This window comes from Pollachius pollachius, assembly GCF_949987615.1.
Source record: "Pollachius pollachius genome assembly, chromosome: 12".
NCBI classification, from domain to species: Eukaryota; Metazoa; Chordata; class Actinopteri; order Gadiformes; family Gadidae; genus Pollachius; species Pollachius pollachius.
In genome coordinates, this window is record NC_136945.1 from 17,072,675 (window position 1) to 17,091,097 (window position 18,423).

Consider the following 18,423-nt stretch of genomic DNA (forward strand, 5'->3'; position numbering starts at 1 on the left):
CCGCTTCTACAATAATGAGGAGAAGACACGGGGTCAGCCGCACCAAGACAGTACCTGCATTTCTGATGGACAGTGGTCGCCGGCCTCAATATGCCACGTTAATTACACTGATTTTAGTTCAAGAAGGAAATGGTGGATATTCAACCCCATTCGCTTTTCTTTCTCATTTTTCGTAATGTCGTCTCTGAAACTTGTATATGACGTGTGTACATGTGTGTACATGGATATGTATACACAGTGTCAAACGACAAAGGACTTTTGCATCCATTATCTAACGTTGCACGTGCTCTGATGTTGTGCAGTTTCTAGTTGAACAGAAACACGAGTGTGCCCGCACGGTGTACCTGCCTGGGTGTGGGTGACATCGCTCTGTGGGAATCCCCGAGGGTTCATCCTCCGTGCGTCAGGCCAGTACATCAAACAGACGACTGATAACAAACACACGCTAACCTTCCTTATGGTCTATAGGTTTTTATTAATCGTTGGGAGAAAGATAACGTATCGCTGTTACTATGCCTCACGTATAGTGGAGGTGAAATGCAAATACAAATTTAATTAAGGAGATAAAGAAGGGCTTACCCAATATAACCCGACACCCCCTAGCAAAATTGCATTTCTAATTATGAACACATGCAAATAACGGGGTATTTCTAGATCTTTACACATGAGGGCACACATGATTTAACTTGACATTCAGATAATTCCGAACCGTGAAATCCTGTGCTAGTTGGAATCGTTTTAAAAGGGAATACATTGCGGGGGAGAATGCTCCTGGATGCTCACAGCAGAGGACTTGGCAGGCTAGCTGATCGGGTGAAGCCTGGGTCAGTCCCTAGCCATCCGGATGCTAATGCTACCACAGCACTTCCCCATGCTGGTGAATAAAGGGCCGATGACAATGTTGAGCACGCTGGCCCAGAGGACCTGCACCCAACGCATGTTGATGACACAGAGCTGCAGGCAGGGCATGATCAGCCTGAGAGGACACAGAGAGGGGAGATAGGGAAATATTATTATGATGGTCTTCACCATCACCGTCATCATTATTAGTGAGTACTAGTAGTTTCAATCGTTAAAAAGTTGTATTATTATGTTTTTATTTGATGTAATTAACATTAATATTATCGTTATTATTTTGGTCATTGTCGTAATCATCATCATCATTATCGTTATTATCATCATAATCATTGTTACGGTATGGTAGCATGGGCTTAGGGTTAGGGTCAGTACTGACGTCACACAGAGGGGGCGATGTTGAGGTGCTCATCACAGGTAAGTAGCAACAGCTGAGTGGACAGGTGGCGGAGAGTTTGAGACTGAGGTAAGAGTCGGGAGAAGGAGGTTAACCCGAGGAACTCACGCTGCTCATTCCACGAAGGGAACACTTTTGGCATATATATATATATATATATATATATATATATATATATATATATATATATATATATGGGGAATTAAAGACTGGATCAAGGCGCTGGCTAGTCAGCAGGACTGAAGGTTCATCCAACTGGGACGAGGAGCCGGTGCGGATTGTGAGAGACGGACCTGTGGTGAGTACCTCGCACCTAACCCCCTAGATAGGTTAGATTGCACTCACCCAGGGAAGGATTAGGAACACTACTCAAGTTCAGCACACCACGTAGGGACAGACTTAGGATACGGGCTGTCTACGGTCAGCATCGTAACATCATCATTATTATTGATAATTAAAAATGTATTATTATTGGTTTCTTCTTAATAATATAAAAAAAGAAATAGCTATTGTAGCTGGATAGTTTTGCTTAGTATCATTGTCCATTCAGAAATATATACTAACAGTGCTATATGATTGTTGATTATGTGATTCACAACCTAAACAACATCCTCCCTAGTCTACTTTCCCGACCTCATATGTAATTAAATCAAATCATGAGTCACGTCGCAATAACCACAGCCATTTCGAAAGCATGAGAGCACAAAAATGACAATTTATTATGTTAGCTTAATGTTATTAAAATTTTTGGTCAAAAAAATGTTGCCATCAACCTAGATTACAACCTAATATATATACGTTGGCCTATGAATTTACAATACTACGGCTATCTTAAGTCCCCTAAATATGGCGGCGAACCACTAGCAAAAAATCCCATGATGCATTGGGATGTACAAGCCGTATAAGGTAATAACACCAGTACCAGATGTGCAGGCAGCTGAGCAGGGCCATTAGCAGCCCAGCCACCAGTGAGACGGGCACGGCCAGCAGCAGGGAAATGAGGCGGTAGCACCACACTCTGGACACCTCAAACACGGCATAGCTCCACACCCACACCCGGTCGAAGCTCCGCACGGACGCAGGCTCCGCGATGACATCCTCGAAGGCCACCTGGGGAGGATGGATGAACACAAACACACGCCTACTCACTCGCAGTCAACGGGGTCCATTACATTGAGGTGCTTGATGTGGACATCAGCTTGAGTGAATGAGCTCCAGTCGACCTTTACAAGTGACTTTCATCAGGAACAACTGTTGCTGATTTTGGTTTTCACTTTCTGACAGAGGAAAATAATTTAGCCTTCCTCACAAAGGCCAGACTGTGATATTGATACAAGGAAAATATTTCATCCTAGTCATCAATTCAACTGTCATCACGGCCTTTGGAAACATCAACGAATGTAAGCAGTGTCATTTTTCTCTCTGGCCTGACAATACACACACACACACAGACACACGTTATCTCCTACCAAAGACTAACGGTGAAATCAAAAGTACACGCAATCAGTGAGATTGTTTTGCTTTCCTGATTGAAATCAGTTTCAAGTCAAGTTGACATTGTAGGAAGCATATTTGGACATTCTCAGCTCAAGGTCAGAAGTGTTTTGGCACGGCGTGCCCCATGTGTGTGAACGGCCGCCCCCAGACACACAGCTGGATTACCTTCAGACACGAGTTGACCGCTTTGGGATCCCTGTTCTCCATCAGACGCCTCGCCTCACCGCCGGCCCCCTCTGCAGACGGTCCCCCCTGGCCCAACTCCACGCCGTCCCCCGACACGCCACGCCCCTCCGTCGGGCTCCTGCGGGGGGGCTGCAGGTGGGGTGAGAGGGACCACAGAGGGACCTCCTCCGCCTGCTCCTCTAGGTGCTCGAGGTTGAGCCGCGTCTCGGCTGGCGTTCCCTCCCTGGCCATGGTTCCTGTCGCCCACTGAACCGGAGGACCTCTGGGCGCAGCGGCATGGGGAGGTGACAGCGGACCCGCCTCCATCAGGCCGGGCGATGGCACCCTGGTGGAACATTGTGGACCGCTGGACGCATGGGGAATGCCTCTGTTGATGTTTACGTCCCCGTTGCTGTGGCTCATGGCAGTTTTCTGAGTGACAGGTTTAATGGAAGATCACATGGATCAGTGGGAGGATTATAGCCACAATAAAAGTTATTACCATTGGTCTGGTAAATCTTAAGCACATATTATACTATTACTTCTCTATTATAACTACTACTTCAACTACTGCTACTACAAATAATACCAAATAATACAAATAATATTTATTTATAGAAAAGTGTGAATTCAACTAAAATGATGGCCTTAGATTGGCAGAACAAATCTAGGCCAAATTGTGTAACAGTAAATTAATCAGTAGTCTGTTGGCAGTGTTTCCATGGCATACTGAAACTGAATTGTACCCAAGTCTTTTGGGCCAAAAATATAATCTTAACCTCAGGTGTTACATTCATTGTTCTTGTCCCTCTGAATAAAAAACTGCTCAACAGAGATTCGAACAGAGACTTAAATGACACAGAATCAATATTCTGTGTCATGATGTTTAGAGAATAAAAAGTCAGGAGCTCTCATTAAGTTTGGTCTGTGGAGGAAAAGGAAAATTCTAAATTGAAGTGATGACTACAGTGCAAAGGTTACACAGTGCAAATGTTGTTAGACCTATAATAAAAGTTATTCTAAATTAGTCTGCGTTCATCCCATTTAAAGGGAGCTTGATGTGTTGCAGGCGACATGGCATAACAATAACAATCCCTGACAGGATTGTCATCCGCCCACTGATACATGAAAGATTAACACTCACGAATGAAAGCGCTAGTTACCTAATAACAAATAAAGTGATTACCCTGCCTCAGAGGTGAGGAGTATGGTCACCTGACTGGATGAAGGTAACTCGCATTTGATGGCTCGAAACTTGAATTGAGAAAATAAGTGACTTTGATTTGACCTAGACTTGACTCAAACTTAGCAATTAGTGGCTCGAAATGACTATACTTACAAATGGTTCAGCATGACTTGAAAAGAAAATCGGTGTACTAATTGTATTTAATTGTATAGTTGTTTGTTATTTTCTGTATGCATTATAGTGGAAGTGTAAATGTTGCATTGCTACCAGCAAATGTTGGTGTAATATAATATAACATAACATTTATTTTGGATACCATTTTAGTATGACATGACATTGCTAAGCCTATTTCTGTTTTTTTTCTGAAAAGAACCATCCCAAAGTTAATATAATATATCTCCACAACTGCAAAGGCTATAACATGTAATCTTGGTAAGAAAAGAAAGATAACACCAGTGAGGTTGTGGTGCAAGTTAAATAGATTGTGTTTTAGATTGAATACCATCCATTGAATACCACCCTACCTGGGTCAATGTTTGATGCAAATCAAGTGAAGTAAATCACAGAGAGGTTTTAGTAGAGGTAGGTTTAGGCGAAATCTCCAAATAAATCAATAAATCCAATGCAAACCATTGCAAAATTGACAATATAAACGTTATGATGAACAAACAGGAAGTTATATTGAGAACAAATTGTACAATGTTGACACTGGACCCTTATATTCAAAGGTCAGGGCGAAGATAATTGACACCAATCGCACTGCACCATATGGCCACCAGATGGCGATAAAGTACAGATGTTCTGATTGAAGGCCATTTAACTGTGTGTGTGTGGGTGGGTGGGTGGGTGGGTGTATAAGTTTGAGTCCAAGTGATTGTATGCATTGTTCAATTTAACCAAGGAGACGATATCAAGGTTGAAGGTAATATGTTAACATTTTTGTGGATGCAAAGCGACAATGACAATTGGAATACTGGTGGGGTTAGTTCACTTCATAGTTCAGCAGAATCTATGAAGGGAGATAAGTCTTAAAACTGTCTGTTTTTTTCAGCAACTAATTCAATTTGGTTTGAATGTTTTCAGAGAATAAATGCCAAAGGAAAATCCTGGTCTGTAGCCTCCACCTTGTGGGATTAAGAAGTCATGACACTTCTGTAATGACAGAATGATGTGTGTAAACTGCAGAAAACATCTTATTATGTACTTCTTTAGCCTGACCCTATTAGGAAGCCCTAACCCTTGTTTCAAGCCTGACCCCAAAAGGAAACCCTAATCCTAGAACCAATAACCAAACTTTAAAACCTTATGTTTTTAGGAAACCCTAACCCTTTACTGTCATAGGGTACGCTTATCTTTAAATCAAACGCTACAACCTACAACCAAACCCTAACCATAATTCCCTAAAGACGAATCCTAAAACCTGGCTTTAATGAAACCCTAAACCCAGAACCAAGCCCTAGAACCCTGAAACCAAACCCTAGTTAGGCCATTCTGCGTATTCGACATTGTGGGTCTTTCCAGAGCTTGGTAGCAAACACCTGCACCACTTACAGTAAATATACACACACACACGTACACACACGCACACACTCATATAGACATACACACACATCTCATCCAGTTAGTTGGTGGATGTATTTGTCATTTCCACTGTCCTTACTAGACTGTAATTTGAATATATTGTACGACTGGGGAATTCTGAATATGGGTGATTGTGTGTACTGTGTATTCAATGTTCTTTTTCATACAATTGCTGCTAACACCACTCTGAATATGCATGGTCTCCGAAATAAAAACTGCAGTCATTAAAAAAAATCCTCCCCACCACTTCACATCTCCCCTGACAACATAATGGAGAGAGAGAGGAGGTGGAGGAGAGAGCGAGGGGGAGAGAGAGAGAGAGAGAGAGAGAGAGAGATAAAGGATGTGGAGGAGAGGCAGAGAGAGAGAGATGGACAAAAAGCAAAGGCGAGATGAACAAGAGAGTCAAAGAGAGAGCGGGAGAGAGGAGAGGAGAAACGGAGAGAGAGTAGAGTGTAGAGAAATAGAGAGAGGTGGTAGAGACAGCCTTCTTGTGTCCTCTGGCCATTAAACCCTCTCTTATGATGGGCGGTTCTTGGAGGTCCCTGGGGGTCTCCCAGGTGATCGATAGGGGATCCTAGAAGACACATTGGCAGACACATGAGGCACACACACACACACACACACACACACACACACACACACACACACACACACACACACACACACACACACACTCGCACCCCCACACAAACACGGTGCTCTCTTCAATGGATCCATGTTTAAATCGTAGAGGTGGTGCGGTTTTGTATTTGACTCTCTGGCTGATCCCTGAAGCAGTCCAGATGAAACCAGATTAAACCGGATTAAAACGGGTAGTATCGATCTGCAGCCTTCACTGAGCATCAATCTTCACTCACCACCACCCTGTCTACCACCACCACCACCCTGTCCACCACCACCACCACCACCACTTCCTCCTCCTGCATCATCGCCACCACCTCCTCCACTCTCACCATCACCCTCACCACCACCCCCAGGGATGTAGTACACCCCCAGGCTCCAGTAAAATGGAGGTGGATGGATTGCTGAAGATGCCAGTAATATTCCTCTACGATCCAATGCGATTTTTTTAGGACTTCGGCCTCTCTATCTCTCCTTCACGCAAATATTTTCATTTATCGCCTATGTCCTCTTTCCCCTCTCTTTCCGACTCTCTCTCTTCCTCCACAATTCTCTCTCCTCTATCTCTCCCTCGTCTCCATCCCTATTTCCCCCTCGCTCTCTCTTTCTTCACTCCTCATTTGCCCCTCTCGTCCTCCCTGTATCTCTCTGTCTCATCCTCTCGGTTCACAGCACAATCAGCAACTCTTATCATCAGTGAAAGAAGATGTTATCCAGTATGTGATGCTTCCGAGAATGCGTCTGAGCGGATATCTACAGCCTCCTGGGTGGAAGCAAAGTGCGGACGATATGATCAGAGCTGTGGTCTTTGTCTGGAGACGTGCTGGCCAGTGTGTCGCGTATGGCTGGTGTTCCTCCCACACAGTCTGCCCGCCGTCTATTGTCGTCTGTGTCGTGTATTTGAGCGAGAACATGCTGTGTTCATCATGAGCTATTCTTTAATGAAACAGAACAGACGGGGGCGGAAATTAGCACTCTCCTGTAGAGGAATCGGACATCCGACATGCACAGAAATAAATGGCGCAGACAACAAGAATGCTGGACTCAAAGGAGAGCGTGAGGACTCATTCGTTCACATGTATAAATATACTTTTGGTGTCTGCATCTATCTGAATCATCTGACATTATTGTGCGTGCACACAATCATCCCCGGCAGTGTTAACAATACCAGGGTTGCGCTACACAACAGTTGAAAAACAGAGAAAGAAAGCAGACCATTCCAAATCCAAAATGGAGGGCCTATTGTGTGAATGTGCTTTAGAGAGAAAAAAACATCCTCCAGCCAGAGGAACAAGTCAGGTGGTACTTTACGTTGCTACTTAAATGTTAGTGGCACACTCCAAATCCCTTCGACAGTTTGTCATCAAACAATTGAAAGGGGCGGGCCCAGTGGCACGGCAGTAATTCAGATTCAACCATTATGTTCTTTTTGGAGGAGACGGGAAAAAAACAGTCACAGTAACCCCCTTGACATCTCTCGCCGAGCTCGCTCGCATCCTGTGTATTCTCCAGCGCGGGGTTTATTAATACTGGAGCGCAGAGAGGAACTCAATGTTCTTCGGTCGGGGAAGCAACGCTCTGGCCTTGTGGAGTATACATGACACACACATCTAGTAGCTCTTCAACTGCCAGGGCTTCTGAAATAAAAGGCTTTTTTGAAACTTTGTGCGTGCCAATTCTGAGTTTCAAAGCTAAACTCGTAGCAATTGTGTCTATTGGTAATGTAATATTGTATTCTGGTATCATATGTCTTTACTTTTGTTTATTTCAGAATTCCTATGTTATGCTATGGAAAATGCTGTTTTAATTCAGTGTCTGACGATGTCCTTGCAGTTCCAAAAGAGATCCTGAATGTTTGTGTTGGCCATAAATAGGATTCAGGATGACTTTGTGCTTACACACCAAAATAATCAAACCGTTGCTCATCGCAGCATAATAAACCTATTTTCCGATCTATTTGTATCAGTTAGGCCTAATTTCATAAATTAAAAAAACGGACACTCAAAACGCTGCTGCTAAAGGTCAATGCATCTTTACTGAATGAAAATTAGATAATTATGAAACACTTTTAGATGTAGATATCACATCATATATAATATATACGTTTGAAGGTAGGTGGTATTTGCTGTGTGCTGGTGGTTGAGTGATCACACTGCTTTGGCGGACATACTTAATAGTGATTATAAGACCTCATAAAAATCCAGTGGGGAATGTATTGCTTTAAATTGACTTTCGGCCGTCAATACGTACGATTTAGTCCTGGGTGGCTGGAGTTGACCAGACCATGGTGGGGAATCACATTAGGGATGACCTCTCTCGTTGGAAATTAAGTTTAGGAGGTTATTGCGAAAGGTACAGAGGATGGCGTTTGAATCACTAAACCTTGCTTCAGGAGGAGTGGTACACAAAGAGTAAAAACCTATCATTCTGCTAAGCCCTTCTTGTATAGTGAAAGTTGTATATGTAGTCTTTTGTTATGCAATCTTCTTAAGACAAGTAATTGTTTGAGTCTCGAGCTCTGAAACCTTCACACCCAGAGTGATAGCCAAGCAAAAGTTCAGCGAGAGTTCATGGAGAGGTCCCAGCTCAGCACTTGAGTGAGAGGAAGGAGAAGAACAGAGCGGTAATAGAAGTTCCTCATACAAGATTAAGTCTGTACTTACCCTAAATATGAGAACACGTTATTTGTTAACCATTTCAAGAAACAGTAATTTCTATACTTTTCTGGGTATTTAAAGCCGATTATAACTCTGAGACTATGAGATAAGAGGAGATGCAGAGCGAGTAGAGCCTGTATTGATAGGTGAGAGCACATCGATCTTCATACCAGCTATGAGCAGGGTTACACTAGTACACAAGGGGTATTAGGGGTGAGCAAGCACTGAGGCTATGCACAGAGAGAGGACAGGGAGGGGTGGAGAAAAAGAGACGATAAAGAAAATAACAAATAAAGAAAAAGAGAAGGACAGAGGGAGACGGGTCAGTGATGGAGAAAGAAAGAGTTGTTGAATACAACAAAATATAAAATAAAGACGGATAGATAGATAGTCGTGGGTAGGACTGAGTGAAAGAGGATGACCAGAAACAGAACAGTATGAAAGGGTAAACACAGTGAGCCAAACAGCCACAGGACAGAGACAGGGCTGCTGTGAGTCTGGATGGATTATAAAACTACGCACACAAACACACAGGTTTACACACACACACACACACACACACACACACACACACACACACACACACACACACACACACTTACACACATGCATTCCACCACCTCCATTTTAGATGATGAATGATGAAACTGGATATTTCTGTGATCACTTAAAAACTCCCCTTACACGAGAGACCTTGTGGCTGCTCTGAGTCACTACAGATCCAGTGCGTCATCCCACTGTGTATTCCCCGCTAATGGCCTCACCATAAATTACTAGACACTAGACAAGTCTTCCCTCAACTACAGAGGGCCAGGAAACCAGAGGTGTCATTCACATCCCATCCAGTAGATTTCAAATCTATTTGGTAGTTGGACATGCAGAAGCAAATTCCCGTGCCGGCCCGCTGTGGGTGTATGTTGGTTTACTGTTGGACAGTGTGGTCAGGGCCAACCTACACTAATCCTACCTGTGCTCCATGAGGGTTAGCCCAATGGGCGGCCCATAGCAGTCTGGCCCTTGGTGGCCCCTATGTGGGGTTTCTGTGGGTAAGCCCACCGTCAGACTCACTCTAGGCAGCCCACTGTGGGTTTACCCACAGAAAGGCCCCCTGTGGTTGAGCTCATCCGGGGCCCGCAGCAGAATTGTCCTTTGGGGCCAATTTGGGGGCTTTCTGTGGGTTTCCCTGGGCTTAGCAGTTGGATACTCCACCGTGCTGCACTCATAGTTCAAACCAATTCAACCCTGTTAGAGCAGACCCCCAAAGCCGATCCAATCAGTTTACACTTTTGTTTGACGTTCTAGAACCAGCAGAATCGAAACGCTAAAGGCTTTCTTTATTTATAAACCTCGCCCTTTGTATGGGTTTGAAGCACTGAACTACCTTCTGTTCACTGGCCACGCATCACGTGCTGACTGCTTCAACGCTACCAGCTAGAGTGTAGGACCAAGATGGCTGCTATATATAAGTCCCATGGACCAAGGTATTGGGCTTTCAATGAGCATTATAGAGCATAGAGTCAACAGAACTGGGAATCTGGTTCAACTTATATGGAAAATATGCTGGCAAAAGACGAACATATGCTGGCTTCTGCTGTGGTATAAGTTGGTGACCATAATGGTAATTCATTAAAAATGTAGGTTGGCAGTACCACTGATAAAACAAATTAATATTCACGGGTGTTATCCCCGGCTGCTGAACATGCAGAAGATGGGGAGAAGATGAAAAGCAGACATTTGATATGGGTTCGGCATTGACTGCCTGCTGTGATGGGATGTGCACATATAAATCCTCACAGCAGGGGGTTGAAGTGCCATCCCCTGCATTTTAATTTGAATACCTTCTTCCTCAGTGAGCGTAGACATATGGTTTATAGATTTATCTCAAAACCCACACACAAAAGGCTTCGATCAACGAGGAGGTGGGTGGGCGGTGGTGAAGGATAAGAGTAGCAGGTGATGATAGACACAGTGCATGAACATGGCGTTCACATCCATTTGAAAATCTTTGCCCGCAGGTGCCGACAGCGATTGGGCTGTCACACATCGGTGCATGTGAATTAGAGTCATGGAGCCAAATATAAATCAGCCGTGGTGGGCCATAGGCTTACAACAATGAAACAAAAGATAGATGAGCTGAACGGTTCTGACTGGATGGTGGCGTTAGGAAATGGAGCCATTACGCAGACATGGCGCATTGTGGTTGAAAGAATGGAAGGGCGACTGATTGGACTGGGCTCACGGGTCCTTCAGGCGACCGTCTGAAATAAGCAGTTTGAGTTTCTATTCAGGATACAGGGCAATGGCTGGAAATCAATAATTTTATTCCAGTATGCCCAAGGACAGATAGTTTATTCGGGCTAACGCTCCGTTGGAAATCAATTCCGACTGCACTTATGAAGCGGGAAACATAGTCGCAGATAGCCCTCTTTTTTTTATTTTTTTATAAAACTGAATAGACCTAGATTACATGCTTAATTAAACACGTGGAATTAAACGCACCATAGGCCTACATTTCTTTTCTTAAAATATTTTTTTGGGGCTAATAACAGCATCTGATCGAGAGCTAGGCTTTTATTTTTTTCCACACAACGCGCGTTTGTGTGAGTGTGTGTGTGTGTGTGTGTGTGTGTGTGTGTGTGTGTGTGTGTGTGTCTTTGTGCGTGCGTGTACCCACGCGGAGAGCATTGGACCGCGAGGCACGGTCACGTGACAGTGACAATTCGCGAGCTGAAAGAAAGGGGAGAGCGAGAGTTGTGGTGCGCATCAGATCCACGCTCGAGCGTAGTACGCGCGCGGAGGACTGCACGAGAAATCTCGTTTATTGTCGGCTGCGGACAGAACCGTTCGCCTCACCGTTAAGTTATTGGCGAAGCTCCAGGGCCGTAGGCTACTACTCTGTGTAGGTTCAGTAAGTTAGGCTGCGAATTTGACCAAATACTGTTTTTAATTTCGGACTCTCCATCTTTTTTGAACCTTTTGAACTTCGCTACCTTCAGCACCTCCAGAATCAAACTCGCAAGTCTCTTCATTCATCGCATCAAGGGTAAGACAACTTTTTGTTTTTACATTGTGAACCAAACTTGTCTGGGGGTTCTTCGTGTGACTATAAGTTTCAAATCCAATGAATAGTGTTACTGTGTCTGTTCTGACCATATACATCTAATGAGCCATTTGTACTATGTTATTGAGACGAGTCAACGTGGTAGGCTACAATTGATCCTCCGACCGCAGGAACGTTAGGCTGGCTTCCTCACAAAGGAGCAGATAAGTACAGTGTTCAGTGCGCAATGCCCATTAGCCACATACTTGACAGTTTGCGCAGGACTGTACTGAAAACCACGCTATGTTTCTTGTCCACACAGAGCATAATTACCCTTCAGTGGGTGTCTCGCAGCTAGCTACAGCTATAAGCCAATTAAACAGCTGATTTGTAATACATCGCCCAATACCCGCCCCCCTTAATGAACAACAGCCTACTTAGCGTAGTAGCCGATCTGTCTTCTGACAGGCTGCTAAAGTAAGTGTTTTTATGATGCAAATTATAGTCAATGTACAATGAAGCAGCCTACCACTTGACCGCACGCCAATACAACTGCGGTTTAATTAAACGTTGCGTAGAAATGAAGTTGTTTAAAAGCGCGAGCTTGGATCGACCCATTTTGTGTGTTCATTTGTCTTGGGTATATTTGCCAATTGCTGTGTGAGAGAGAGAGAGAGAGAGAGAGAGAGAGAGAGATGTTGCTAATGTATCCATCTCAAGTGCTTGGGGCCTGGGCATGTTTTGGAAATTGGATGGGCCTGGTTGATGGGCTCCCATCGTAGTCCGTCCCTATTTCCAGTCTGGAGACACAGTTATAGGGCATTTTAAAAGACATTTTCAGCTGCCTCAAGGCTTGGATCACATTGTATCCCTGAACTCCCTGTCACTTCGACACAGAACACATCCCAGACGGTTGCATGTAAGATGAAAAAAATGGTTCATCACTATTGTTGCTATGCAACCACATGGAAATTATTTGGTTGATTAGACAGTTGACATTGCACCCTGGAATTTCAATTTATTTCTTCAAAAATTGAATAGGGTTAGGGTTAGGGATAGTGAATAGTCTACGGCGGCTAATAACATTAACATCTCGTAACTTTTATTGCCAAATTGCAAAAGACTTTAGATAGACCCAAATTGCCCTGCACCAAAAGAGGCCATTACTTCAAAGGGTCAATCTGTAATATTTTGCCGGTTTGATTGGTCAATCCGACTAATGCAGCCCATGGCAGGCATTGCAAGCTAAGGCAGAGCAGCTCCTCTTTCATCTGAGGCGATGTATCCCAAACCCATTATGCACTTAAATAATGACCTTTATTGTTTCCGTATCGTTTGCCCTGAACCATACTATGGAATTGCACTGTTGCTTTGCCAGTGTGCTCCAGTTTGAGTCTTTTTTTTTCGATGTCTCTCAAGGCTTGTGCTCCCATCTTTAGAGCTGTTTTTGTTATTTCCAGTGCGTGTGAAGGGCATGCTCATTAGGGATATTGTCATGGCCAGTAGCGTTGAGGCTGTGGAGGACTTTCACCATGAACGCAATGCTGAGTCTGTTTCCCAGCCAGAATTTTGTGCAATCGAGCAAATCAGTGTTATGGTCTAGTCTGAGTCACTGGCGTCTTCAACCCAACTAGCGCTTCTTCTCTGCAAAACAACAAGACACTGAAGTATTTAGTTTCTGGAAAAGCATTTGGTTTTACTCGGCAGCAAATACTTCAATCTGAATATATTCTGGCTACAAGTGGCAGGCTTTAAGTAATGATCTTACTCTTCTTACTATGCAGGAGGAAATATGGGGACGTTTGAATCCCCTCTATAGTCCTCCCATCACTTCAATCACGTCAATATGATTAGAAAGGAATATAGTCATTGGTTGGAAGTCTTCTGTAAAATAAGGTGTACTAAAATCAACAATATATATTTTTCAGCAGAAGGCCAGAATTCAAGATGCTGTCAATCTCAGTTTTAGCAGTGAGCATTTTCTGTCATTATTGCTTAATATAAATGCTGTAAGAACAAATAGGAGATGAAGGCCGACTGAATCATTTTCCAAAAACAAAGCAACACAAAGATGTCCATCTACTGCTTCAGTGACAGGCCGACAGTACTTGAAGGAAACAATGTCATTTTTAGGAACCATTAAATGAGTGATGTGGACAGTGAGAAAGATATTCGACCAGCTTTTCCTTTTAATATATTCCTTAATATTTAATTGAAAATTAGACCATGTTGTGGTCCCTCGAAAAACATTTGAGAGACTTTCACATTCGCATTTGTTTTTATACTAGTTATGGTACTATATAAACAAAGAAACACAAACAGACTACAAACATTACATCATTCTTGTAATTTACCCCGGGCATATTTCCCCTGCAGCCTCGTTGATATCTGACCTCGATGGTTAATAGGACTCACGTTTTGCACTAGAGCATCATTTTATTCCTCATGTATTTTAGTGTTTTATAATTTAAGGTTGGGGAAATGTAAGGCCCTATCAACCTAGACAATTCTCAGGTCGTAATTTTTCCTAGACCTAATTTGCTCCCAAAGCCAGAGTACCCTCCTTCCTGACATTCACAGTGTTAATAATGCATGCAGAACTCTGAGAAGAGAACATTCTGAACCTCAAACTACCTTCTTGGTCACTCCAGGCCACTGTAGTTCACACAAACCCCCCAACACCAGCAGAGCTCTTCCCCCTAAGGGGCAGTGTACCTCTAAATGGGTCATCAGTGGATGTCTTCAAATTCTACCTCCTGGAGAAAAGCCTAATGCTTCATGACAAGGACATTGCTCTTTGACTTCCTCCCCGGGACTCGTGGATATTCTGGGGCCAAGGGGGGTACTGAGGGGACCCAAAATATAAATATAGGCCTGACATGACTTTTGCTAGAATAACTTCAAGGTCCTCACTGTGTTTATGTGGATGATAAATCTGCAGCGTTTACCCAGTTCATTGTTCGTTTCTTTTATGAATCCTTGGTCGCTTCCTGCCTTATATTTTGTACTTTTTCTGTTCTGTTGTCCTTTACAGAGCCTATGCAGATTTGTGAAAGACATTGAAATACAACATCTTTTAAAAGGGTTGTGAAGATATGATTTAATAGGATGCTTTCATTTCATTTGCTGCAATATTGTGAACAACAGAATACCTTTTTAAAGACACAATGTGTATAAAGCGTATGAAATGAGGGCTGCAACTAGAGAGTTTTTCCTTTCCTTGATTTTCCTGTTCCATTCCAGTTCCTAAAGAATGGAAAATGCCCATCGCCAATCAAGTAACCAGAGATGTTATGAACTATTAATTTCATAATTATCTGAAACAGTGAAATTGTGACAGACCGAGAATGGACAGTGTGACATAGAGGTTGGGCTGTGTGACATAGAGGTTGGGCTGTGTGACATAGAGGGTGTATATTGTGTGACATTGAAGGTTTGCTGTGTGACATTGAGGGTGTATTGTGACATAGAGGGTGTGTTGTGTGACATTGAGGGGGTATTGTGTGACATTGAAGGGGCATTGTGTGCCATTGAGAGGGTACTGTGTGACATCGAGGCTGTACTGTGTGAGTGAAAGGTGACTAAAAGGTAACAAGTATCCTGCCATGTTTCAAGAATCCTGAGTTCCTCTTGCACTCAACATTGTTTATTAAAATGCAGCAGGAGAGGTTTCTGCTGAGTCAGCCAAAAGCCACAAAAACAAATGTAGATAGGGGTTGTGCATGGATAAATGGATTAATGTAAACAGGAAATGTGCTGTATGAAGTCAAAATGAATTAATCAAATATAATTGTATACAATTGTTAGATAAAACTATATAAAACCGCTGGCTACGGCTATAAGGTGGTTTGCTAAACTTTTGCCTTGGTTTACTATGCTATACCTTTTATTAAATATACTGTAGGCACAATCAAAATATAATTTAAGTTTGAAGTTATTTAAAACTATCTCCCCAAGTATAAAAAGTGCTTAACAAAGTTATGGGAAAGGGCATTTCATAACTTGAAATCCCAGTATCTAAATTTCAACCCATTTCTTGGTTTGAAAACGTCCATATAGTGCTTAAGCATTCGGGGAATCTGCCAGATCAAAATAAAATTGTTCCGCTTTTTGGCAAAGCAATCGATTTGGTGATGAGTTGGATTCGTACTAAAACAACACAACAAAAGTTGCTTGTCTGTGACCTATATAGTGCATTCATGGCCGTGATAGTGTCACAATCCATGTTTAACGGTTTCTGTACCGGATAATGTACCGGTAATATATGTGCGCCAATGGGGAGTGGCATTATTAAACCATAAATTAGTTGTTGGGAGTTTTTCCCGGGCTGTTCTTTTGCCTACCATAAACACTTAAAAGGAGGTGTTCGATTAAATTGACAATGAATGATACCTTTGTATAGGGGTGCCAATGCCCACTGCTGCACAGCTGTGAGCTGAAATTAAAGGTAGTTTAGCTGGTGTACAGGCTGAAGGCACAGTGGCAACAGGAGAAGATTGATGCGCTGCAGCTGACTAGCTGAAAGAAAAGTTGGCTCAGGTAACACTCAGAATACAGTACTTAGTCAAATGATTCAGCCAAGGTTTTGTATGAGTTTAGCACTGGACTCTAGTGCAACACATGAAGTGTTCCTTCCTTTTTTTATTTGTAACTCTTATTCAGCACAAAGAGGTTACTGGTTCCATCCAGCCAATCCACCATCCATCCAAACGTCCTCCGTTTTTTCTATGTCTCACTCCACTACCAGTCCCTTCTTATCAGAGTAGAAGAAGAAGTAGTAGAAGGGGAAGGGGAAAAGTCTGGGAAGAACAACGCTCAATCCTTTTCAATTCACTGGGTTCATCACTTTGCTCCCACAAAACTCTGCCGTTCAATAATGCCTCTCCTGCCTGGTTCTCTCCACATGATGGGACAGTGCATGAATGATAATTGTTGATAACTAACTAGTACTCACCTGGCAAACCATCTGGATATCACAGTTGTAATAATTCTGATCTTGCCTCTGAGAGATTGAAACTGATTTGTGAGTGGTGACTCAAAGCTTAAAGTCTGTGCGTGGGTGTATGTGTGTCTGTTTGGAATGAGACTTTATTACTGAGGATGATACAAATTCTACTTTTTCTGAATTGCAGCCCATAAAACGGAATGGTGGTGACCCGGTAACCATATATGCTCAGTTCAATATCAATTTAATGACAGACCCCTAGCCGTAGCCCCCCAGAGTGAAAGGAAAAACTCCTTAAATTAGCAAGGAAGAAGCCTTGAGAAGGAACGCAGAGTGGGGCATCCCTCCTTCCAGGAATTGTTAGGAGTGCCAATTGGTGCCATAATTGACATACATACAAGCAATTCGATTTTTTAGTTAAAAGCTAAATAGTGTCTATGGTGATATGTTGCTGGCCTTTTAACCGTCAGGGGAGTCCAGGCATCCAATCGCAACGCAACAGCCCGGTCAACAGCCCGGAAGTCACTGCAACACCCTAAAACAGAATTATGTATTTGGTGCATGGTGCACAGAAAGCATGTAGACAACTGGTAATCTAGTTCCCATCAGCAGCAGCAATCTTGGCAACAGCAGCTGAGGGCATCCCTAGGTGCAGAACGAAAGACTTAAGAGGTAGGTTTTCAGCTTTAATTTGAATACCCTGGCAGAGGCAAGCTTCCCTGATCACAGGTGGCAGACAATTCCATCGATGGGGCGCTGGATAGGAGAACACTCTATTCCCCCTGCTGATTTATTTTTAGCCTTTGCTATTGAAAGAAGGCCACATTGTCATGAATGCCCTTACCAACCCCATTGTAACTGTATACGTTTACTATTTAGGAGACATACAATTAGTGGCCACAAAATGTACCTCTGCAATTCTGGAGGACATGGGACTAGGAGACAAAATTGAAGCCTGTAAGACTTCTGGTAAGCTGCTGCCTAGTAAGAGGAAGTTAGCTGAAGTGCTCGCAATCCAGTTATGTTCAATTGTTTTTTATTTTTTTTTTATTTTTCATCAATGTTCTCTTTGTTATTTTGTACGATTATAATTGTTTCATGGTTCTTATTCAGTACAGATTGATTTTCAGTATTAACAAAACATATTGCTATTTTCTGTGTTGACAATAACTATTGCACTGTTCTGTATTAACAATAAATATAGATACTTGAATTAGATACCATACTTGTGTGGTTTTGTGATCATTGAAAATGCTGCAATGGTACTTGTGGCATTTCCATCCTTTGATGCACTTTATAAATGCTTTGTAAGGTATAAGTGTTTATAAAGAACCATTAACACAAAAACTTTGTAAATCGTTAATTTACCCTTCATAAATGATCAAAAAAACATTTTCTCATTATCTTATTAGTCATTTATAACTAATAACTGAAATGTCTACAAATTAGGGTTGATTTAGGAACCATACTTTATAA

The 18,423-nt window shown here is 42.7% G+C and overlaps 1 protein-coding gene across 1 annotated transcript; it reads right to left on the reverse strand.

Annotated features, from left to right (window-relative positions):
• Positions 1–825: 825 nt before the first annotated feature.
• Positions 826–3,166, reverse strand: LOC307083602 (caveolin-2-like; the record flags this gene model as incomplete). The annotated part of the gene is made up of 3 exons (XM_079747534.1): positions 826–976; positions 2,175–2,362; positions 2,915–3,166. 3 exons carry the CDS (start codon positions 3,164–3,166, stop codon positions 826–828), a joined length of 591 nt encoding a protein of 196 aa, XP_079603660.1.
• Positions 3,167–18,423: the final 15,257 nt, after the last annotated feature.